This window comes from Manis pentadactyla, chromosome 10 (genome assembly GCF_030020395.1).
Source record: "Manis pentadactyla isolate mManPen7 chromosome 10, mManPen7.hap1, whole genome shotgun sequence".
Taxonomy (NCBI): Eukaryota; Metazoa; Chordata; class Mammalia; order Pholidota; family Manidae; genus Manis; species Manis pentadactyla.
This window is the reverse complement of record NC_080028.1, coordinates 2,871,788-2,895,790: the sequence shown is the minus strand read 5'-3', so window position 1 is coordinate 2,895,790 and position 24,003 is coordinate 2,871,788. Positions and strand designations below refer to the sequence as shown.

The 24,003-nt window shown below is 54.0% G+C and overlaps 1 protein-coding gene across 3 annotated transcripts in view; it reads left to right on the top strand.

Moving 5' to 3' along the window:
* TBC1D22A (TBC1 domain family member 22A) overlaps nucleotides 1–24,003 on the top strand; it is a 328,715-nt gene that overhangs the window by 207,988 nt on the left and 96,724 nt on the right. For all 3 annotated transcript variants that reach the window (XM_036906615.2, XM_036906613.2, XM_036906611.2), the window contains exon 10: nucleotides 2,364–2,439. In XM_036906615.2, the coding sequence (XP_036762510.1) occupies nucleotides 2,364–2,439 (76 nt within the window). The remainder of the gene's footprint in view (nucleotides 1–2,363; nucleotides 2,440–24,003) is intronic.

Here is a 24,003-nt window from a genome sequence, read left to right as displayed (position 1 = left end):
CACCCGTTCGAGAAAACAGATCGCGCCCAGGCCCCTGAGGCAGAGCCCCTGGGGAGCCCACCCCTGGAGCCCAGGGCCGTGGAGGGGTCTTGCCGTCGCACTGAGTGAGGTCCTCCTGGTTTTGCCCTTGTGGAGAAGTGACAGTTTGGAATCCAGAGCCCGTCACTAGAGATCCGCTAGGGAGAAACCTTCCAGCAAGAGGTTAGGTCTGATTGTTCATTTTCCGTTTCTGTTGCCCTGTTGGCATTTTTAGTTTTGTGCTGCAGGGCCTGCTGCACTGCTCCAGTTAGCATGTCGCTGTGCGCCTGTCTGTGAGCCCCAGAGGCAAGTACTGCCCACCTGACTCCTGGCCTCAGACGCTGCAGCCAGTGCACCTCTGTCTCACCTGGAAACCCCCTGCAGATTCTGGCGCTGGTGGCACATAGGTGCTGTTGCCACGTCCCCAGGACCTCCTGAGGGCTGCTTCCTGCGCCGCATGCTTCCTGGTCCCTCCTCCTGGGCCTCAGGTCTGTGGGACTGCCCCCTCAGCGGGCATGCAGGCAGGGTCTGCCCGCTCGGATGCTCGGCCATCCAGAGCATCGTGCTCTGAGCACTTCCCACATCAAGTCCAGACCTGTCCTCCACTTCCCTCCTGGGCCCTGGGTGCAGGCTGAGACATGGGGACAGGTGTGTGAAGCCAGCACCCCCTGTGCTCTGTGCCGGGTGCAGATAACTGCTGCCTCAGCAGGGCACCCCCTGCCACCCAGCCGGCTGCAAGGCCTCTGTCTGTGTGGTTGCGCACTTGCCTTGGATGCCCGGGGCTGCCGGGGCTGCAGCTGCCTGTGGCTCATGCCTCACCCACTCCCCGCAGAGGCCAGGTGCCTCGCTTCCTGCTGCAGCTGGTGTGGCTCCCCAGTGCCACCCCTGAGGACAAGCTGCCCTCTCCAGGCCAGCACGAGCCCCACGAATCCCGGGTGCCCATTAGTGCTCAAGGACCTGCAGGCCCCTCCCTGCCTTTTTGTTTCTTTGTGGGTCTTAGGGGCCCCAACAGAGAGTGTCCTCCACGCCTCCTGTTGGTTTCCTATGGCTGCTGTGACAGGTCACCGTAGACCTAGTGGCCTAAAGCAGCCCAGGTTCGGCATCTCGCAGTCGTGGAGGTCAGTCTGCTGTGCATCTCGTGGCCTAGATCAAGGTGTGGGCAGGCCTGCACCCCCAGAGGCTCTTGGGAAGCATTTACTGTCTTGCCTTTTCCCAGCCTGCACTTAGGGCTCGTGGCCCCTTCTTCCACCCTCCAAGCCAGCAGCGGGGTCCAGTCCTTCTCACGTGGCTGCTCTCTGACCTGGGCCCCTGCCCCCCTCTACCACATGTGAGGACCCCCGGGGTCATCTCCCTTGGTCAGTGGTTATCAACCTCGCTGCCCTTTGGCAGCTTCCAGGGGTCAGCTGCAGGCGTCTTTTAGGGGCTGTCATTGTGCCTCCTGTGGTCATCATCAAGGGCTCTAAGTGGTCTGCGCGAGTCTAGCCAAAACCCTGGTAATGAAAGGTCTGGGTGCTGGCTGAGGTGAGGCGGCAGTCCTGTGGGGAGTGGCCACGGCAGGCACCTTGGGCCGACTTCCCGCTCCAGCTAGTCTGTGCCCTTGGGTGACGTGGTGGGGCACCGCTGCCCCTGAATTCCGGGACACATGCCCTGGCGTTGTTGCCTTGCAGCCGCAGAGCAATGGAGGCACATCACTCTTCCTAGTTTGTAGTCACAGACTGGAGCCCAGAGGGCTGGCGGCACCTGCCGCACTCACGCAGCTCCGAGGTAACTGAGCCGGGCTCCCCTGCTGGTCTGTCTGGCTGAAGGCCTTTCCCTGCGTGGAGCCTGCACTGGCTTTCCTGTCCTACTTTCTGAACCTCGGGAGTACAGTTTCCTGTTCACACTTTCCTCAGCTGTGGCTGTGCCCCTGGCCCGCTGATTGTCGGCCTGACGCCGGCACCGCCAGCCCAGGCACGGTGGCCATTTTGTGTCAGCTCCCTGGCCGTGCAGAGTGCTTGCTGCCCAGTGCCTGCCAGGCAGCTGCTCCGAGCAGACACTTCGTCTCAGTGAGCTGTGCCCATCCAGGCCCATTCAGTTTGAATGTAAACATCTTAGATTTACACGTAGAAATGCTCCATTCAGTATCCCCCAGACAGGTGTGCTCACCCTTTGACGTGGGCGGTTGGACTTGACCTTCTCAAAGTAAGGCTCAATGACGCGCTTTGGCCAAGTAACGCAGCCTGACCTAAGAGCTTGCGAGTTTGTTGTTATAAAGCTGCTCACCTTTGCTCCAACTGCTTTTCCTCTTTGGAAAGTGTGTTTTTATTTTCTATATATATGATATTTGTTGTTATTTTTTTCCTTAGGACAACTACACCTTCGCCCAACCTGGAATTCAAATGAAAGTGAAAATGTTAGAAGAGCTCGTGAGCCGGATAGACGGTAAGCCAGGGTTGTGCACACCGCGTGCCTGGGCAGGCGTGGCCCCGGCCCTGCACGCAGCAGGCTGCTGTCCTCACTCAGCCCGTGGGCCCTGGCTCTGCAGGGACTGGCTCACGCGGGAGGGCGGTGCCGCGCATCCTTCTGAAGGTGGTCGTGGGCGGGGGGCTGCTCCCATTCCTTTCCTTAAGGCGATGTAATCCGAATTCACTGCAGTCACTTTGCAGGAAATAACGAGTGTGTGCGAGAAGCAGGCAGCTCTCCCTCCTGATTAAGCCTGGTGATTGTCATAATCTGGGCGACAGCATGGCTGTCTAGGGCTGTCCTTTGGCACTCCGTCCCCTGCCTTTGTGCATCATCTTGCTATCAAGGATGCTGGCACAATTTCTCCATGGAATCGAATTAATTACCAACTCTGGAAATAACATCTTTAGTATTATAGAAAAATGATAGTGTGTACTCAGGCCATTTTAGATTATGTATTCCTGTTTAAGTGGGGGCTTTGAAATACTTTTACCTTCATCCTTAAAATAATTCCCCCTATGATATGCTGACTGTCATATTGCAATAGCAGAATTTAATTAAATGGAAGTTGAGAGATAATGCTTACCCGTTCCAAGCATATTCTCCTGATAGTTTGTTAAATTAATGAACAGAGCATTAACAAAGTGATACCAAGCAGAGCCAAGCATAGATTTGTGACAACAGCCGGTCATTGGGAGGTACGGAGAAGAGAACTGTTCTTCACAAAGAGCCCACTTGAGCTCGGCGGCCGATTTCCCTGACTGTCGAGAGAAATTGTGCTTTGCTTATGATATCGACATGGCGGTGTGCGTTCCGGTGCCGCCTGCCCATCACGGGCTTTTCCCTTGCTGTACCTTGAGCAGTAGAAAATGCTAATGGTAAAAATCTCCCCAGGAAAGACACTTGGTTTGGGAAACTATTGAATGACATTATAAAATGGAGTCATACAAATTACAAACTCCATTTTGTTCCTTGATTGAATCTGATTTTCAACTATGTATCTAATGGTTATTACCTAATTTCCGTATGATGAAGTTTTACACAATTCTTCCAATAATCCTTTATTTTGATTCAGTATATTTAGCTGCTTTTCAACCTATCTATTCAAAATGTAGTTTTTGGCTTATGTAACTGCATTTACGTACATTTATGTTTAGCTTCACAGTGAGATCTTTTTTGACATAGTTGGAATTTTTCCCTAGAAACAGGCTCACAACTCTCTCAGTCTCATTTAGTCTTTGAAGTACAATTTGCTGTAGAAGTGAATTACACTTTCTTAGCAGGTTCTTCTTTTTCTCCTGCGTCCTCAGAAGGCATATTTTCTGTTTTCTTGGAGGTTGGAAACTCGTGGTTCATGCTCACTTGTTCCAGTTGCAGTAGCATGGGAAATACTTGCACCAATTTTCTCTGCTGTGATTTAGAGAGAAGCACATCACAGATTTGCGGGGTGATTGTTTGAAAGAGCAGGAACAACAGTCACAGAGTCTCAGCCAGAGCTGTGCTTCTTAATAAATCACCTTTTTATTTTTAGTGTAGCTTCTGAGAAGGGTATTTTCATCCTGTGTTTTTTTTGTTTAAAGGAGGAGCTCTTCACAACAGAGAAGAATTTTTTTCATAATAGGTTAAACTGTGTAACCTGTTTTGTAACTATTCTTCTAATTAAACCTTAAAGAATTTCTGTGATGCCCTCAAAATACCCAGGCTTTTCAAACTGTAAGTGTACAGAATTGACAGTTTGGGCTCCGTGGCTGGTGGGTGCCATGACCCCCAGCAGCCACTTGGGGGCAGTATCTGCAGGCCTCAGCTGCATGAAGTTCCCCCCTTCCACCCATCTCATCACTCATCTCGGAGAATTTGTGGGCTTGGGGCTTTTTCAGGGACTCTAAAGATATCATTAAGGGCGTGATATACCAGGAAGAAAAAATTGCTTTAAGACAAAATGCTGCCTCATTTCTGCATTTTAGGGGAAGGAGAGCATTTATTCAGAACTTTTTGGCACTTTGGTGAAGGTATGTACCTTCATGGACTTTTGATTAAGAAAGATGAGGTTAATTAATTACAAAAAGAAAACTGGAAATTCACAAATATGTGGTTAAACAGTATGCTACTGAAAATCCAGTGGACCAAAGAAGAAATCAAGAGAAATCAAAATGTACCTTGAGATAAATAGAAATGTAGCACATCAAAATTTACTGGCTGCAGCAAAAGCATTTCTGAGAGGTAAATTCATAGTGATACAAGCCCCTTCAAGAAAGAAGAAAAGCCTCAATCTATCTTCACACCTCAAAAACTAGAAAAAGAAGAACAAAAACCCAACGTTAGTAAGAGGAAGGCAATAACAAAGTTCAGAGAAGAAATAAATGAAATAAGAGTCTACGGAAACTATACCAAAGATTAATGAAACTAAGGGCTGGTTCTTTGAAAAGACACAAAATTGACAAATCTTTAGCTGACCTCATTGAGAATAAAAGAGAGAGGACTCAAAAAATAAAATCAGAAATGAAAGAGGATATGCTACAGTCAACACCACAGAAATAAAAAGGATCATAAGAGACTACTCTGAGCAATTGTATGCCAACCAATTGGACAACCTAGAAGAAATGGATAAATTCCTAGAAACATACAACCTACCCAGACCAAATCATAATGAAGTAGAAAATCTGAACAGACTGATGACTAGCGAGGAGATTGAATCAATAATTAAAAGCCTCCCAACAGACAAAAGGCTTGATGGCTTCATTGGTAAATTCTACCAAATATTCAAAGAACTAATACCATTTCTTCTCAAACTCTTCCAAAAAAATAGAAGAGGAGGGAACTTTTCCAAGCATATGTTATGAGGCCAGCATTGCCATGATACCTAAACAAGGCAAGGATGCCACAGAAAAGAAAACTAGAGGCCAATATCGCTGATGTACATAGATGCAAAAACCTCAGCAAAATATTAGCAAACTGAATTCAACACTATATCAAAAGGATCCTACACCACGATCAAGTGGGATTTATTCCAGGGATGATACAAAGATGTTTCAACATCTGCAAAGCAATTATGATACACCACATTAACAAAATTAAGGGTAAAAATCATACAGTCATCTCAATAGATGCAGAAAAATCATTTGACAAAATTCAACACCCATTTATGATAAAAACTCAACAAAGCAAGTATAGAGGGAAGTTATATCAACATAATAAAGGCCATGTATGTTAAGCCCACACTTAACATCAGACTTAGTGGTAAAAAGCTGGCAACTTTTCCTCTTAAGATCAGGAACAACACAAGGGTACCCACTCTCACCACTTTTATTCAGCGTAATATTGGAAGTCCTTGCCAAAGCAATTAGGCAAGGAAAACAATAATAGGCACCCAAATTGGAAATGAACAAGTAAAATTGTCACTATTTGCAGATGACATGATACTATATATAGAAAACCCTAAAGACTCCATCAAAAAACTGTTGGAACCAATAAACAAATGTAGTAAAGTTGCAGGGTACAAAATCAATATGCAGAAATCTGTTGCATATCTTTACACTAATAATGAACTATGAGAAAGAGAAATTAAGAAAATTCCACTTAGACAATTACATCAAAAGGAATAAAAACCCTAGGAATAAATTTAACCAAGGAAGTGAAAGAGCTGTATGGTGAAAACTACAAGAGCTATATGTTAAGAGAAAAATTGAAGAAGACACAAATAAATGGAACTCTGTCCCCATGAATTGGAATAATTAATTTTGTTAAAATGTCCATACTACCCAAAGCAGTATGCACATTTGGTGCAATATCTATCAAAATTCCAATGGCATTTTTCACAGAAATAGAAGAAAAAATCCTAAAATTTGTATGGAACCACCAAGGCTCCAAATAATCAAAGCAATCTTCAGAAAGAACAAAGTGGAGTCATCATACTCTCTGATTTCAAACTGTATTACAAAGCCATCGTACTTAAACACATAGGCAGGAAGGTGCTGTGAATGAAGAAAGAGGTTCATACTTGTAATGGGGTCAGGTGGAAAGCAGGACGGGCTGAGACTGTGCTGGGTGAGGAGTAATGGTCCATCTCAGGAGAGATAGGCTGGCCAGTGAGAAACTGCAGAGGATCCCCCTGTAGTTTCTGGGACAGAAACTGTGGGACTTCCCACCAAATGAGTGATGGAGACTTGAGACACTTAATGTGAAATTATAGAAAAGGTGAGAGTATGGGGAACCTCCCCTTCCAGTAGTGGTGGGCTAGATAATAACAACCACATTGCCCTGAAACAAATTGAATAAGATTTTTTTTTAAAAGCTAGCAAACAAATATGGGGAGAAAAAGGAAAGAAACAGAAAGAAAAAAGAGAAAACAACTTTCTTAAAAGCATTGAACTGCTAACTAGAAAATCTTCCTGGCTAGATTCTTGGAGGATACTAGAACCCAGAGGGATAAGCATGGCACTAGAAGCCATTGTTGTCCCAAGGGCATCTGCTAATCCAGAAGAAATAATCTCAAAGTGAATTGTAATTTTGACAGCCTCATGGAGTGAATTGGTTTAAACTCAAACCCTAGTTTATCCAAGATGGGGTATCTGAGAAACACCCATATACTTTCTGAGACTAGATGCGTGACCTTCAGGGCGAACTTGAGCTGAAGCAATCCTCGGACAGTCTTACAATCTCATTATGTGTCACCTGGGAGGACCAGAGTTGTCTGAACTTCAACTATGGTACTTCTGTACTGGAGTCCTCAAAGTGCTTAGGAGAAAAAACAAAATCCTTTCTGGACAAAGTTGCCAGAACTCTAATTGTTGCTACAAATATGGTTATTTTTCAGTTGCAATGACCTGCACACAGTCAAACGTTATCACACATTTAAGATTCCTTGAGTGAGGCCAAATAGAAACAATAGGTAACAGAAACTGGCCCACAGATGTTATGCTTTTATAGTCTTAGGCACATACTATAAAACTATTACTGTTACTATGTATGAAGAAGTAGAAAAAGGTAAGGTTAAAAATGTCTGCAAAGGAATAGGAAACTACACATTCTTGTATAAGAAGTTTGAAAGATGACCAAATAGGTTTTCTGGAATTGTAAAATACGATAAGCAAATTAAAAATTCAATGGACAAGTTGAATAAATTAGACACAGCTAAAGAGAAAGTTAGTGAACTAGAAGAGGAGCTGAAAGAAAATAACCGTACTAAAACACAGAGAGTTAGAAATATGGAAAATACAGAAGGGAAAGGATGTAGAGGGTATGGGCAGAAAGCCTAGTGTGTATTCATTTGGAGTCACAGAAGGAGGGGAGAGAGCATGAACAAGCATTTGAAGATATAAGAGACCGAGACATTTTCCAAACTCTGGAAATATACCAATTCACAGATTTAAGAGGCCAGTGAACCCTAAGAAGAATTAATAAAGAGAAAACTGTATGAAAATACATCATAGTAAAATTTAATTAAACTAAAGACAGATTCTGAAAGGAGCTAGAGAAGGGGTTATTTTCTAAGAATGGCTATCTGAAAACTGATTTCTCAACAAAAACACAGTAAGATATCTTCATTGTGCTGAAAGGATGTAACTGTCACCCTAGAGTTTACATCCAGCAAAAAGTCTCTCAATGAATATGAAATCCCAGAGGCCACCTGAATCTGAGTGTTTCACATTGTCTCCATGAAACTGTAATTCAGGAAGGAATGCTCATAAAATCACATGCAACTTACTTTTTCAACATAACCAGGGCAGCAATGACTAGGGGCTCAAATGCCCTGTAAGTGGGCAGATCAACATTCAGATCCAGCCTGTGGTCAGTGTGAAACATCTACTGAAAGGAGAGGATGTGTGGGAGGAACAGCAGCAGACAGAATCACCTTAGGAAGACAAGCCCCACCCAGAATGGGTCTGAGGTCTGGTAGACCAAAGCACTGGCCACTGGGAGGTGGGAAGGATTTTGGGTTTCTTGGTGAGTGGCTGCTAAGACCTGAGCAGACACCCACTTCCAACAGTTTCTTGCCCTATACAAGCTGAAGTCTTAGGTCACATTTTTTGGGTGGGTGCTTCCCTAGGGGTTTTTATTCTGCCAAACAGTGCTTTGTTTGGTCCTGGAGTGAAGGAGCAGCAACTTGTGCAAATGAATTAGTACTGTGGCCTGGTCAGCCCCTAGCAGGCCACCTCCAGCCCCACCTGTGGGAAATGAGGTGGTGCCTGGGGTGCTCTGGCTGTGAGTGGGAGGGCAGACCAGGGGACTGAATGTGGGGGGCACTGGGAGAGCAGGCCCAGGAGCTGTTGAATGATCCAGGCCAGAGAGAGCCCGCGGGAAGGGACAGTGGTCATGGCACTGAGAATGGCTTTGAGACAGTCATGGAGCTGTCAGTTATTCAAAAAGCAACCTCAAACTTTTCTTTCTCTTTTTTTTCCCAACATTTATTTGATTTCATAATCTGTTGTCAAATGTAGTTTCATCTCTTGGGGAGAAATTGACTTCCAGTGTCCGATGTGGTTCTCAGTCCTCTGGGCTACATGGGCAGCCGCTTGAATTTCTTGTCCTTTGCGTGGAGGTCAGACTTTTTCTGGAAAGGGCTGTGCGCAGAGCAGTTATTCACTCCACCACCACTGGTTGAGTCTGTGAAAATACCCACCATCGTGGCAAACTGTGGGTAAATGTGACAAAGACCTTTATTTGTGCATAAATCAGACAACTGCTGACTGTGCTCTGTGGCCCAGGATCCCTCTGCCACCTTTGCGTCACGCTTCTGGCCACTGGCACATGCTGGAGCTGCGGTGGGTCTGTGGGGGCTGCTGTCACCCTGGCCCCTGGGCAGCTTCTGTGGAGCCTGGAATGCTTGTTCCCTGTGTTTGCAGACCCTGGGGGGGACCCGCAAGCAGAGGTGTGTGTGCAATGTGTTGGGCGAGCAGGTCTGCCTGCGCCGGGTGGGCAGAGGCTGGGTTCCAGGATCAGTTATCGCGCGGGAGGTCACACTGCAAGGCTGTCCCTCCCTCTCCCCTTTTCCCCCTCCCCCCATTCCCCCCACCCCGTTTGCCATCTCAGCAGCAGCAGCAGCTCGGGCTCCTCTGGGGCCATGTCAGTTCTTTCATGCCCTGTGCCCTCTCCTGTGTCAGGGCAGGTTTGATCTGAGCTGCACACAGAATGTGCAGACGCACAGCCTGGCACTAGGAGTGTGTTGAATATGTGCACTGGCCAAATTCTGAATGGCTGAGTGTCAAAATCTGTGTTGGGCAGAAGCCAAACAGCACCGTTAGCCCTGAAGACAGATGGCCTGCACATCTCCTCAGCTACATGGCCAGTGGCCTCCGTGGCAGGGCCGCGCTGTCCTGTGGGTCCGCACCCAGACTGGGGGTGGAGCAGCCGCCATCAGGAGTGTTCCTGCCCAGTTCCTGTGACAGAGAGAGGGTTTGGGGATTACTCTTGGGCTCTTGATGCTTCCAATAGGAAATGGTGCCCAGAACTCTGCTGCATTTCTCTGTCCAGCCGTGTCTGCGCTGCTGCGAAGGTGGGAGAGGGAAGTGTCTCTACCTGGGCCAGGGGAGCCCGGCGCCCAGGTGCGCGGTGCAGTGAGTGGGGCAGGCCCCGCAGAGGAGCAGCTCGGGGCAGGAACGGCGCTCTGGGTCTTTCTGCTGATAGTCCAACTTTTCCAAACTCGTTAAATGGCTTTTCTACATGGAGTCGGCAGTTCATGCCAATTACTCCGTACTTCTCTGCTGTCATAATAAATGTTTGTTGACACTCCAGCGGACTGATGGAATTGCATCCTCTGAACACCTGAGGAGATGCACGCTCCACACCACATCCCCAGTGCCTACACGTTTGAAAGTGAACTTTCACATCTCTGTAGTGTGTCTGAGTGGCATGCCTTGTACATGTGTTGTTACAGCTGTTACATCTGATGTCAACCTGAGGGGTCATACGATGCCCGATCGCCCCCAAGCTCAGCCCTGGGGCCCTTCAAAGGCTGCAGCCACAGGTGCCCACCTGGGGGCAGCCCCACCTCCATTCGATTGTCAAGTGTGATTTGTGACCTAAGATGATATAAATGAAATATTTGCAACATCTCTCATTTAAAAACCCTATGGAGAACCTATTCAGCGTAAAAAGGAGCAATCGAAGATTCTCAGCCTCAGCAAATGTGTAAGTCTGGTTGTGCCCCTGCTTGTGTTTTTTTTGGGTGATTGAACACCAGATTGTCAAGAATTGCCCCAGATTAGTGAGTTGTCTCGTGGGGGATGAAATCATCATGGAAGGGGAGGCCAGTGGGTTGTTCCTGGTGGGGCACAGGGCTGCCTCGGGAGGAGGGGGAGGGGGCACGTCACCTGCCCCCTGAGGGCTCGGAGCCCCCATGCCTCTGGGCCCTGGGGTGCGGGCTCCGCTCTGCAGTTGTTTGGAGGGACCATGAGCCTGGGAGGCCCTGGGGGAGGCGGAGGGACCCGGCCCCTCATCAGCCGGTCTGAGGGGCTTTCCACCCGCAGCACTGCCGGCGCTGCTTAGTAGGCTGTGCGGGGCCCCGTGCAGTATCAGCGCCAGCTGGACTTCAGATTTCACCAGGCCTCCCGTGGCTCTTCCGGCAGCTCTCCAAGGGTGGGTTCAGAGGGGGGCCTGTCCCGAGCTTCGGGCTGCACTGCTCCTCGGACACGGGGAGAAGAGCGCTGCCCTGCGTGCGGTGGGTTATATGAAATTAAAGATGTACTTCTGACTCCCAAATTCTGTGGGGGTGGGGCACCAAACACTACACTTGGAAACTCCCATATAACTTTTAACTCTCCCCAAACGGAACTACTAGCAGCTACCTATCTGTGAAATGGGTCAATTAGCTTCTGATGCAGAAGAGTAGAAAAGGAGAAAAGAAATATGAAGGTGGTAGAGTGCAGCAGAGAGGAGAGAGCCAGCACGGGGAATCGCTGCCCGCCCTGCCCCTCCAGGAGGCTGCCTGCCTGCTGGTGGGTCGTCTGGGCTGGGGGGGGCGCACTGGGCGGGGAGGGGTTTCCTGCCTCCCGAACTGTCTGGCCTGAACTTCTGCTCCCCTCAGACCTTGACATTCGCCCGGGTCCGGGCGGTGGCTGGTTAGCTCAGATGGTTAGAACTTGGTGCTGAGAGCGCCACGGCCATGGGTTTGAGCTGCTGTGTACATTCTATTGACCACATCACCCAGGGAATCCGCTGCCTTACACCCAATTACAGATACTGTATCTTTATGTATAAGTGAGTCCATGCTGTGCAAACCTGTTGTTCAAAGGTCGGCTGTATGTGTGCGCACACCCACGCACCCACACCCCGCACCTTGATGTGGTGTCTGTGTTCTCACTGGCCCGTGGAGTGTGCTGGCGCTACACGTTCCTGCTGCCGAGGCCTCGGCGGAGGGGCAGGCCCTGCCCTCCAGGAGGGAGGGATTCTGTTCCATGGGGCTGGAGGCCGCCTGAGCTCACACGGCCTTTCACGGGGCAGATCTCGTGATGAGGCCGGTCCCCGAGCAGTTTTTTTAAGTGGAGTTACTCTTCCTCATTAGGTTTGATCACTTCTGACGTAATGATGGCTACTCCCTGAAAGGCTGGCCTGGGACCCTTGACCGCTGTGCTGAATACATTCACAGCCATGCAGAGGTGGGCAGGCTGCTGGCGGTTGGCTTTTTCTTTGCAGTGCCCGTGGTTGACGGCCTTCTGAGGTCATGTGTGTCACTCACGTCCACGAGACCAGCTGCAGTGGCTGCCCGTGCTGCCCAGGGTGGTTACCTTGCTGACCAGGCCAGCTGAGCTCAGGGCTCTTGCTGCCTTTCTGTCGCTCGGGGATTTGCATGTTTTTCATGCGTCCGTCGTCCAGGCAGAGCACCGCCCCAGCCTTGGCTGCAGGCCTGGTGTGTGCTGCACCTTTGCCTGAGCACACTTGTTCCAGGCAGATGCACAGGTGGAAGGAGGGCAGGGTGGCTGGTGTGCAGTGAGTGTCAGGTGGGACCTTGGCCTTCAGGCAGCTAATGGCTGGGGAAATACTGGGCATGCCAGTAGCAGGGGACAGCTGGGTGCAGCCTGGGAAGGGCTCTGTGGGCCCTGTGCTCAGTGACCGGCCATGCCTGCCAGGGAGGGGGATCTACAGGAGGCCCTTCGTTAGGCTGGAGCCTGGAAGGTGCCATCCACAGTCCGAAGAAGGTGTTGCTGCCACACCATCCTTGGTCCAGGGCAGGCCTGAGGCTCCTGGGTCCCTGCAGTTTCCTCTGTGATGTCCTTCGTGGCTCAGGACCATCGCTGAGTGTTCCTGAATGTGTCGGCAGCGTGCCACAGCCCGCCTGCTCTGCTCAGGCACTGTTGAGGCACAGGATGTGTGTGCAGCGCTCTCTGCGGGGCCTCATGGTGTGGTGGCATGGGGACTGTGTGAAAATAAAAAGGCGACTGTGTCCAGCGGCAGTGACCGGGTGTCAGAGGACAGGAGTGCTGTGTGAGTGCACAAGGGGTGGAGCATCCTCACCCCTTCCCACACAGGTCCCAGTCCCGAGGGACGCGGTGCTGACTGCCAGTCGGGGCAGCTTTGTGAAGGGGGCTTGCCAGCTCCGCAGGCGGCAACCTCGTGCAGCTGGCCTGGGGACCTTGCCGGGGGCCTGGGGAAGGGTGGGCCCTTCTCACCCCTTCTTTAGACCCACGCCTTACGGCTGGTCGGCATGGGGGCTGGTCTGCGAAGCGACTGTGTGTAGATCACCCGTCACCCGCTGTACAGAGGATCTCACCACCGTCCCTGGGCACACCCTGCAGGAAGGAGAGGGTCCAGGATGGGCCATGGTGGGGGGCAAGTCTGCAGGCCGTGTCTAGAAGGCAGGCTGTCCCCTGCCCAGGGGCGAGTCCCGGCCCTCTGAGGGCGGCCTGCAGGCGGCGTGGAGACTGGGAGCCCCCATCCCGCCTGCGAGGCACGTGGGGGGAGCCATCCTTGGCGCCCAGAGCAGTGGGCAAGCTGATGGCACGTACGCTGGCAGGAAACTGAGGAACAGGACGGCCCTCGACTGGAGACCAGAAGGAAATTGGATCCCCAAGCCTTTGTCCGCAGCGCCGGGGAAACGAGCACAACGAGGCTGGTTGAAGAGCCCCGTGTGGGGATGAGAGGAGGGGAGATGACGGGCCCAGCTTTGGACTTACTTCTTAGAAGCTCTTAAATGCTTCCGGCTTTTCCTTAATCACTGTTCGGTACAGTGTGTGGGCTTGGGCAGCCGGCTGACTCGGAGTCAGCCTCTGGCTCTGTGACACACCAGTGGTGAGGCCTGGGGACGGATGTCCCTGCCCAGCCTTCGTTGTCCCTGTGGGAAGGGCTGTGAGGGTTGCTGCGGTGCCCGGCAGTGCCCGGCATGCGCAAGCTTGTTCAGCCTGGGTGCCCGTCTTCATCTCCGCCCTCTTATTATGGAACTGTGGGTGGGTGCGTCAGTGGTGGGTGGGCCGCGCCTCCCCTGGGGGCTGGGAGCTTCGTCCCTGGGGCTCGCTTGGCCAGGATGAACCTCGCTGGTTGGTGAAAGGCCCCGTCTGGCACCGGCTCCCCGGCAGCTCCTCTGTCCAGGCCCCAGGGTGCTCGTCTGCTGGGTGCTGCTGACTGAGCCCAGGGAGAACGAGGGGTCTGTGGCCGTTACTGTTATAAAATCTTCCACCTTCACCCTTAGGGTAACAGTGCCCGAGCACATTCCCCAGGCAGGCCTGCCTCGGTGTGTGGAACGGCTTTGTCTCCTTGTATGTGTTCCCTTCCCTCTGTTTCTAATTTTGGTTAAACATGATTTGAATGAAATTTCTCTGAAAGCTGTCTTGATGACATTGTAACGTTTAAATTGACTTACTCTTTCAAGATACAATTCAGTTACACCTAGTAAACTAGATTCGGCTTTATTACCATCCAAGTGAAAATTCTGTCGTCATTGCTACAAGGGAGCAGTCAGAGGCCAGAGAGTGAACCTGCAGTGCGGCCCCGGCTGGGGGGTCCTTCATCCCCTCCCCTCTGCTCGCATCCTCACCAGGTGCCTGCCGGCGGACGCGAGCTCTGGAATGAGCGGCACTGCATCCGGGCGCCTGGAGCTGGCGACGGCAGAGCTCTCATGCAGTGGCAGGCGTCAGGTGTGTGAGGTTGTGTTAATGCGCTGTGCGGCCTGCGTGCCACCTGGTGCTGCCTTCTTTGCCCCCTTCGTCCCAGGCTGGGGCTCTGTGCCCACGCACCTGCTGCTCAGGGCCTTCCCAGTTGGAGCTCGGACCTGGATTCCCACGGCTCCGCACTGGGCGCGTTGGGGCCTGTGGTTTGCGGACCTGCCGGCCAGGCATCCCGTGGGTTCTCACTCAGTGGGAGTCCCCAGTCCTTAAGTCAAATTGCTTGGATGTCTTCAATTGAAAACCTACATGGTTGCTTTGTTGCATTTGTGGGAAGAGGGCGCATTACCCAGTACAGAAAGATCAAATAGAGAACTGTCTAATGCAATCCACAATATGTGGATTAGGAATACCCACCCAGGTTCCCATTCAGCCTCCTCCACAGACTCTGAACTTGGCCCCTGTGAACAGCGGCCCCCGTCTGTTAGTTGCTTACTGTGCAGCTGGCACTGTTCTCGGGTCTCTGTTACCATATTGGCTTTTCACAGCGATTCTGTGCAGTGGTGAATTACCATCCCCTAAAGCGCCTGGCCCCTCTCTGGCCTCACCCATAGGCTGGGTGGTTCCCACATCACCTCTAGCTCTGCCCGTCCTGGGTTGGTGCTGAACACAGGGAGCCCTCCTGGCTCTCTCCCAACCACATTGGGGGCCCCTGCGTTGTCCTGTGGGCTCAGAGCCTGTCCTGTCCTTCCTGTGCGCCAGGATTTCCGCAGGGAGCCGCAGTCTGCAGCCAAGCTGTGGGGTCTTGCACCCAGAGCTCTGTCCCCTCCCCTCGCAGCTCTGGCCAACATCTGGAGCCTTCTAGTGCCCCGCCCCCTACGCAGCCTGGGGGAAGGCAGGGTCAGAAAACCGAACATGCACTCCCCAAACCAAGCTGATTGTCCCTTCTCCTTGGCTTTGAACATGGTCCTGCGTTCCATCCTGCATTCTCAGCTGGTGGCGTGGTGCCCGTTTGCAAAGTGTGCAGTGTGGGCATGGGTTAGGGATGCTGAATGCACAGCGTGGTCGTGGGTTAGTGGGCGCAGAGCTGCAGTGTGTGGGTGTGAACAGGCGTTGAGCGCACAGCATGGGCCATGAGTTAGGGGGTTGTTGAGCGTTCAGCGAGGGCCCTGAGTTAGCGGGTATTGAGTGCAGTGAGGGCCCTGGGTTAGGGGTGTGGGAGGAGTGGAGAGGCAGCCTTGTCACTGGGAACCCCTGCACCCTCTCCTTCCAGGCCTTCCTGTTCCCTCCCAGTATAAAGTTATTTTCAGGTGTGGTAAAGGTAGGGAGGGATTTATTTTCTTAAAACCTAGGGACAACCCCCCCCCCCCCCCACTTTCAAACTGGCAGGGTCCCAGGAGGGCCTCGGGGCTAGTGGCTAGTGGCTTGCAGTTAGGGCCACACAAAAATCCCCCACAGGACAGAGAGAGGATTCGCTTACTTTTTAAGACTGGTGCTGACGTGTGGGGCTGGTTTTGGCCGCTGAGGACTTGCTGTCCTGTATTGGAGACAGAGCACTGACGGTTGCTCTGGGAGTTCTTCCTTCCAGACCTACACTTAGCATGGGGTCATAAAAGACTTTTTGCTCAGAGTGGAGGCACTCCGAGGTCACCAGGCCACCACCCAGCCCTCTTGATGGCCAGGGAAGCCGTTGTGCTCCAGTTAAGGCAGAGCTGAGAGTGGGCTGGGGAGGGGTCTCTTCCAGCCTGCCCCATGCAGGAGCTGTTAGAGATGCTTCTCTGTCTCTCTGCATCTGTACCTTTCCCAGGTCTTTCCTTCTTGGAGCCCCTCTGAGAGGCTGTGAGGGGAGTGTCAGCGTGCGGTTAGCACTTGCATTTAGCTGTGCAGGTGGGGTGTGTGCTTACCCAGGAAGCGGAGGTGGCCTCCCAGTGTGTGATGAAAGGCCAGCATGTGAGGCTTCTGAGCCCATGATTTAGATGCCTTTCTCCTTAATGATGATATCTTTGTGACCCTCCATGTTGTTCAGGGTTTACTGCCAAACTGAGACTAGTTAATTAAATTGTAAGTGGAGACTTTCAAATAAAGTGATTCTCCTTGACCTTAAGAAACAAAAGTTGTCTTGGTTTTGAATGTAGGCCATCAAGTCTGGTTGTGAAACGATTCCCCAAGGTCGCTTGTGCATGGTTACAAGTTGCAGGAGAGCACGTGAGTGGCTTTATCTCCCTCGCCATAAAGAACCAAAATCCCTCTTATGATCAGGATGGGGGCCTTGGCACCTGGGCATTCCCATGCCGTGCTGGCCGGAGGATGATGGTTCATTGTTGCCAAGGTCATTTCCTGTCCACCCCAGTGAGCTGTTGGCCTTCCACAGAGGACAGTGGAGGCAGATTCCCAAGGGCTCCCCCGGGCGCCCCATACTTCGGGCTGAGGGTCCTTGGTGGCCCAGCTGCCATGTGCGTGGCCTCCCCCTGCCTCTGCGCTGCAGGTACTCAGCTCGCCGTGCAGTCACCACACCTGCCACCACACGGGGGACAGAGCCTCTCCCAGCTGGGACCTCCTGCCCAATGCTGGGCTGGGCCCCTCCGTCTGCAGACTCGTGGTTTCACCTCTGGAAGTAAACCTCCCTCGTTCTGGGGGGTCGGGACAGGGAACGGTAGGAGCTGCTGCCTGGCAGCGGAGGGCAGGCAGGGGGCTGTCTGGCTGCTTCCTAAGTGTGCCTGCTCTGAGTTCCAGCCCCTCCTCAGGCCCATGGAGCTGCCTCTTTCTGCACTGTGGGGCTGTGATGTGCCGGCCAGGGTGCTTCTGGGCCTTTTGTGGTGCTGGCGCAGGCCTGAGCTCCGGGCCCCAGACGCCGCTCACCTGCTCCTTTGTGGTTTCCCAGGTATTCCTCTTGTGCTTAGGTGTTTGCCCCCTCCTGTCTCTTTGTGAGGTGCCAGGAGGGAGGAGAGGTGGACATAGGTGCTCAGAAGTCCCTCTTAACAGCCTTTGAAGCCATCCTGCTCTAGGGCGGGGTGCTGTGGACAGGAGGTCCTGGTGGCCTCCTTGGCATCATCTGGGAGTGCCCAGCATCTGGCAGACATGTGCCCCGGGGGTGCCCAGTGCTCCCTGAGCTCCACCCAGGTCCTTGTGATCTGCTAAGCAGCATGTGCTCTATTTCATTCATCCTTGAGGCAGCTGTGAGCTCAGAACCAGTGACATCTTCCCTGGACAGATGGAGAAACTGAGGCTGAGAGAAGTGTCTTGCCTGAGTCATGCAGGTGACATGAGGGGCCTGGTGACTGAAGTCCTTGCTTGTCAGCCCCTGGCCAGGGCTCGTGGAGGCCCTGTGTGTGCACGTGTGACTGCTCCAGTCTCTCAGGTTGCCACTGAATGGGAAGCGCCCAACCCCACTCCTGCTAAGGGGACTCTTGGTGACCCTGCAGGGAGCAGGCTGCAGCAAGAAGGAGAGAGCTGCCCTCCTTCCCAGCTGTGCGGGCAGCTGGGGGCCCTGTGCTGACCTGTGCAGACCAGCTGCCCTCCCTGGCACGCGGGCCCATGCTGGCATGCAGTGGTAAGAAATGTGGATCCATGGGCTCCCCGCTTGTAACTTGCACATGTGGGTGCTGGGCGTTCACTGTGCCACGCCTGAGGGAACACTGGTGACACAGCAGGTTGTTTTCGGCTAAAGTGAGACACAGGATGGAGCTACCGCCAGAGTTGTTCCGGGGGTGTACCCAGTGATGACACTTCGTGCTGGACCTCGGGTTGAGGGGGCTGGGAGCCGGGATTCAGTTCCCGCCATGGCACCTGGGGGGCACCTCTGAGCACCCTACACTGCCAGCCTCAGGACTGCGTCTCCCTTCATCTGTTCTGCACGGGCACCCCAAGAGCTAGCAGTGTGTTCAGCTCCCTGTTTAAATGGGTGAGTCATGGGGGGTGAGAGCCACCCCCACCCCCTTTACACTTGATGCCTCCCTTCTAATGACGATTCACCTTGAGCCTCTAAGTTCCTGCTTGGCGATCTTCCTCTCAGAGCCCCAGCAGGGGCTGTGTCTTGCACACACTAGTAGTTGCTCTGGCTGAGCGTGTGCCCTGTGGAACTGCTGTGTGGGCTGCTCTGCCACGGCCTGTTTGCATGTCATGGCAACCCGAGAGCCAGGCTGGGACCACATGCCAGGACGGGAGGCCCAGGCAGCCAGGACGCCTCAGCCAGGCAGGTGGGGGCTACGGCCTTGGCCTTCCGCCGCCCTGTGTAGCCCGGTGGCCAGGCTGAGGGCCGAGCACGGTCAGCAGAGGGCTGTCTCCTGCCTACCGTCTCCTTGTGGAGAGCAGCCTCTGCTGAGCTGCCCCTCTGGCCCCTGCGGATGCCCGCTGGCTTCCTGAGCCCCGCTGGGCCCTGCGTACTTGAGATGTGCCCCTGGGTTGGCCTTGCAGCTGCAGGTGAATTAGGGCCACCCTAGAGCCTGGTTCACCACTGTCTTCTGCGTGAACTCCATCCTGCCACGTGCCGCTGGGCTTCTCCAGCCCATTAGAATTATGTGAACTTGAGCACAGGTACCCTGCAGCCCTTGGTATAACCCTTAACTCGGCCCTGGGAACCCAAATGGGTCTGCAGGATGCCTGGTCAGGGCAGCCCCACCCTGCTGTGGGTGCTGGCATCTGGCCGCAGATGCCTGGTATTCACCACCCCGATCCCCTGTTCCCTGCTGGGGCCACCTGGCTGGCCGGCTCACTCCTGAGGCGCCCTTGGGTGGATGGATGCTTAGGGAAGCTGCCTTCACATGAGACCTGCAGTTAATAATGTGATGCTGTCCTTGCCCTGCTGGGCTTACATAGGTGTCCCCCTGTGGAATATGCTCCACCGTTCATGCCCCCTGAGGGCTGGGCCAGGAAGGCCATGGCCCTGTCAGTGGGGGGCTCCAGAACTCAGGACAAGGTCTGCCGCCCTTTGTCTGCCACGCAGGGGCCCCTGAGTTCTGTCGTTTGTCCACTGCATGGCTCCTTCCAGCCTCTGCCAGTGGCCCTCTGATGTGGAACTGCTGGGCCCCACGTGGCTGTGCCCCCAGCAACGGCTGCCTTCCTTCCCTGCTCACCATGGGCTTGTTGGGAGCCTGGGTGGAGGCCTCATGGGGGAGGGTCCCCGAGTGTCAGGCCCTGGCTCTGTGGCTGGGCTGGGCAGGCCTCTGTGCTCTGTGTTCCCTGGTCCTGCGGTGCCGCGCTTGCTGACTGCATCAGCACACACGAGCCACCGAGGCCCCTGCAGCCCAGCTGCCTCTCAGAGGCAGTGACTTGGGGGAGGAGGCGCAGGGGTTGGTGGACACACATCTGAGCTGTGTGTCCATCTTCTAGAAAAAATAGACCAGCAAGATCCTTGAGGAATGATTTTCTTGCAGGGGGGTGGGGGGTGGGCAGATGTTTTCTTTACTCTGAGAAACAGGTGAGGGGCACTCGGAGTGATGGCCACAAGGGGAGGGTGGGGGCAGGAATGTGCCTCCACCTCCCTGGCTTAGTGCCAACCCAGAGACCTCGTGTGGTTTCTGTCATCTCCAGGCGGCGGCTGTGAGGACAAGGGCTGTCCTGGGGCGCAGCGAGGCCGGGGCTGGAGGAAGGTTGTGCAGGGCTGGGGCCTGGAGCGCGGTGTCAGCAGGCCCCGGCCAGGGGTGGTTGGGAGGTGACGGGGGATGCGTGAATTTACTTCTGGAAGCTTTGTTGTGTTTCTCCCAAGTAGGGGCGTCCCCTTACATAACCGCAGTGCCTTCACCTAGATCGAGGTGGTGACCGCAGGCAAAGTGCCAGCATCTCGTCCAGCCTGCCAGAGCTCCCTGTGGCCCCATCACTGCAGCGCCCGGCTGTCACCTCTTCACACTCCTGTCCCCTGGTCCTCACTTGGCCTTTGTGCTTCACGAATTTGCATCTTTGGCCTAAATGTTAGGGTCTTCCCAGAATGTTCCTTAGCTTGGGCTCTGCTGATGAGGATCAGGTTTTGTCAGGAACACACGTGTGGTTATGTCCTCCGGGCATCCTGTGCGGCACAGGTGGTGCAGTCTGTCCCCTTGCTGGTGCCATGCACTCTGACCATGGGTCGAGGGGCAGTCGGCTTCTCCTCTGCAGAGCGAAGGCCCGTGTTTGTGGTGGTTTGAGAGAAGGCCCTTCGAGACGGGGCCACTGCCCTGTGGGCCTGGGGTGTCACGCCACCCTCCCTGTCTGCAGAGGAGGCTTGGCATCTGGAGCGGGTCCTGCTGTAATATTCTAGCTCCACATGCTCTGCACTGGCTGGATGCCCTTCTCCCATAGGGAAAAGCCCCCCATTTCTACCCTTCATGTGTTTCTGTCCCAGTTGTGTCCAGTGGGTTCCCGTCCTCACTGTCACGGATTGTTTGGATGTTGGCAGTTGCCCACATTCAGTGCAGGAGGCCTTTTGGGGATGTTTTCTGCCGAGAAGGAGGAGGTGGCGGAGTGGACGTGGAGTGGGCCTTGGCCGGGGAGAAGCCGTGAGGATGCGGGACTGGGAGTCGAGATGAGGGCGGGTCGGAACCGGAGCAGGGGACCGTTGGGGGAGGCCTGTGTCGGGCTGAGGCTGAGCTGAGGGGGAGAGGCCGCCCTGCGTGCGCGGGGCATGGCCCAGGGGGCCCTGTGCCTGTGGAGATGGGCAGTGGGGCGGGCGCTGGGCACAGGCCCTTGGTACACACTTGGGTCTCCTGGGAGCAGCCTGGGGCATCAGGGCGCAGAGGGAGCGACAGGTAAGGAAACACAACACGCTGCAGTTTGCTCCTAGTCACGTGGTTGTGGGATGCGAGCCTCTCCCAGTTAAGGTTTTCAGAACTAGAAGTACGACAGAATTCCTCCTCCCGTCAGGACGGGTAGAGGACCTCGCGGCTCTCTCAGGGTGATGAGGGAAGACAAACCTCCCTCGGATGTATTAAGATCATGACTTAAAATACGTATTGTTTAAGAAATGGTGTGGAGGCTGAGCGCGTGGGGGCGCTTTGGCTGGCCTGCTGCCTGCTGGCGTTCTCTTAGCGGCACACCGCGCAGAACAGGACAGAACAGCGATGGTCCCGAGGGCGCGGCCGAATCGTCGGAAAACCAGCCAGCCGCCGAAGGGGGCTCTTCTCTGCCATGCTGGTGCCGGTTGCGGGCCGCCAAGCAGCGCCGAGGGCCATTCCTGGGAGGCTCTTCTCCAAGGAGGCACAGACCGAGGGAATAAATCAGTGGAGACAGCTTCTCCTTTATGCTGAGTTGGAAGGGGTGGCCCGGGAAGGCGCAGGAGGAGACGGGTCATAGGCTCTGAGTCTTGTGTAGGTGTTGGCCGTGGAGAGTGCGGAGATGGCGTGAACAGCAGAACAGGTTCGGAGCCCGCAGGTGGAGCAGGGCACCTGGGGGCAGGGTCGGGGCAGCAGGCGTGGACGGCCTGTGAGAGCCGATCGCGTGCATCTCTTCCCATCTCCGTGTTCAGGGACATCATGTGGCCATGGTAGCAGAATTTAAGCTACAGAATTTGGCAAATGCTACAGCTCAGGGCTTCGTTCCCAGAGCGCCTGCCCCGCTGAAATCCCCTCCCGGGTCAGGTGGATCCGTGAGTTGCCCGACGGGATGTGGGGTTGTGTCTGTCTGTCCTGTGACTGTGCTGCATTATGTGAGATCTCATTTGCACAGACCAGCGGAGAGTCTGCTATTGCTTCTGAAGTAAGTGGCCGTGTTGGAGAAGCCCACATGCCAAGGACCTGTGGGTGGCTTCCGGCTGACAGCACAGAACTGGGGCCCCAGTCATGCACCTGTGAGGAAATGAGTTCTGCCAACAACCAGAATGAACTTGGAGGTGGATGCTTCCTCGGTTGAGCCTGTGGCTAAGAGCACAGCCGGATGGCAGCTCTGGGAACCCCGAATGGAGGAGCCGACTCTGCTCTGCCTGGACTCCTGACCCACTCTGGCAACTGGGGAGTTTGTGCCTGTGTCAGCTGCTGAGTCTGCGGTAACCCATTACATAGATTCAGAAAGCTGGGCCGGTGAACAAAGGCCAAATAAGAGCCCAGTCCTCTTCTCCTTTCCCTGCAGCGCTGGGTTTCAGGGCCTGCTTTCCCTTCTGTCTGCCTCTGCTCAGCACTGTGGGCACGTGTTTGCCATTCCACCATCCGCGGGCTGGGAGCCCACAGACCCCCACTCCTCCGGACCAGACCCCAGCCACCTGGCCTGCCCACCAGCTCTCAGACCCGAGGTGAGACCTGGTAGCTTCCCGTCCTTGCTGCAGCCCGCTGAGGTCCATGCTCTTCACCAGCGCCTAGAAGGCTGTGGCAGTGTTGGGTGGACAGGGCTGAGAGCCAGGCCCCCTCAGCCACCGGCATCTGGCCCGACATCTGACCACCTCTCTTCCCTGGGCGACTGACCTGCACATGTATGTGGCCTGCCATGGGCTCCAGGGTGCTCAGGTGTGCCCTGGGCCTCCAGGCGATGTGCTCCATCCTCTGCGTTCTTTGCTGATAATCAGATTTTTCTGCTTTCTCCTGTGACAATGGCCCTGGTTTGGAGGCCCTTGTTGGGAAGCTCATGAGCACACCTGTGAAGGAAGAGTGATTTAAAAGCTCATCACTTCGGTTCCATGTAGCTCCAGAAGGTCTTGTATTTTAGATGACGTTACTGTCAAAAAAGTGTACCTTAATACCTCTCTATCTCTAGAGATGGAAAGATGGTGTGTTGTGGTGTCAGGCAAACACTATTTGTTTACGGCCTGCCGGGAGGCCTGATTTCACCCGGGGCTCATGTTTATGCTGGGCCCTCAGAGTGCGTTGTGGTGCCCCTGCCCCCAAGGCCCAGGCATGGCTTCGTTGTGACCCCTTCCTGCCGTTGTACTGTGATCATTTTAGTCTCTCCCACGTGTGAATGGCCAGTGGCCTTTTGGGTCTGACCTGCCTTCTCCCCATCCCTTGTGTGGAGCTTGTTGGAAGGTAGCAATCCCCCGGCATGGCCTTAATGTTAAAACTAGCCCTGGACAAGTTATTTTGAGGACACATTTGCACCTTGGCTTCTGCCCTGATGTCTTTCTGAATCACGGCCCCAAGGGCCATTGATGTCATCAGGGGTGTTCTGTTTGTACTCCAACGGGAGCTGTGCTACCATTGATACCCAGAGTCAGCATCAGACCCTGCGAGGTAAGGGCTCCGTCCCCACTTCAGATGCCAGCCACACTACTGTGGTCCCCAGGCGGCCTGTGTTTGTGACCGAGTGGTCATGAACTTGGGTTCCTGTGGCTCACTCAGGTTTGAGCACCCACCGGAATGGCTCACACAGCTCAGGAAAGCCCCCTACTTGCGTCTGCAGGTTTATTAGACAAGGTACAGGTTGGGGGACTGGCCACATGAGGAGAGACACAGGACAAGGCTGGGAAGGCCCTGGGGACACGGAGCTGCCCACTGGACTCCGAGCACATCGCTCTGGATACGTGTCCACTGGCTGGGAGCTCGGCTGGGCCGGGGCTCAGAGTGTATCGGGTTCCATCCTGTGGGCCCTGTGATGAGCTCGGTGTCCGGGGCCTCTC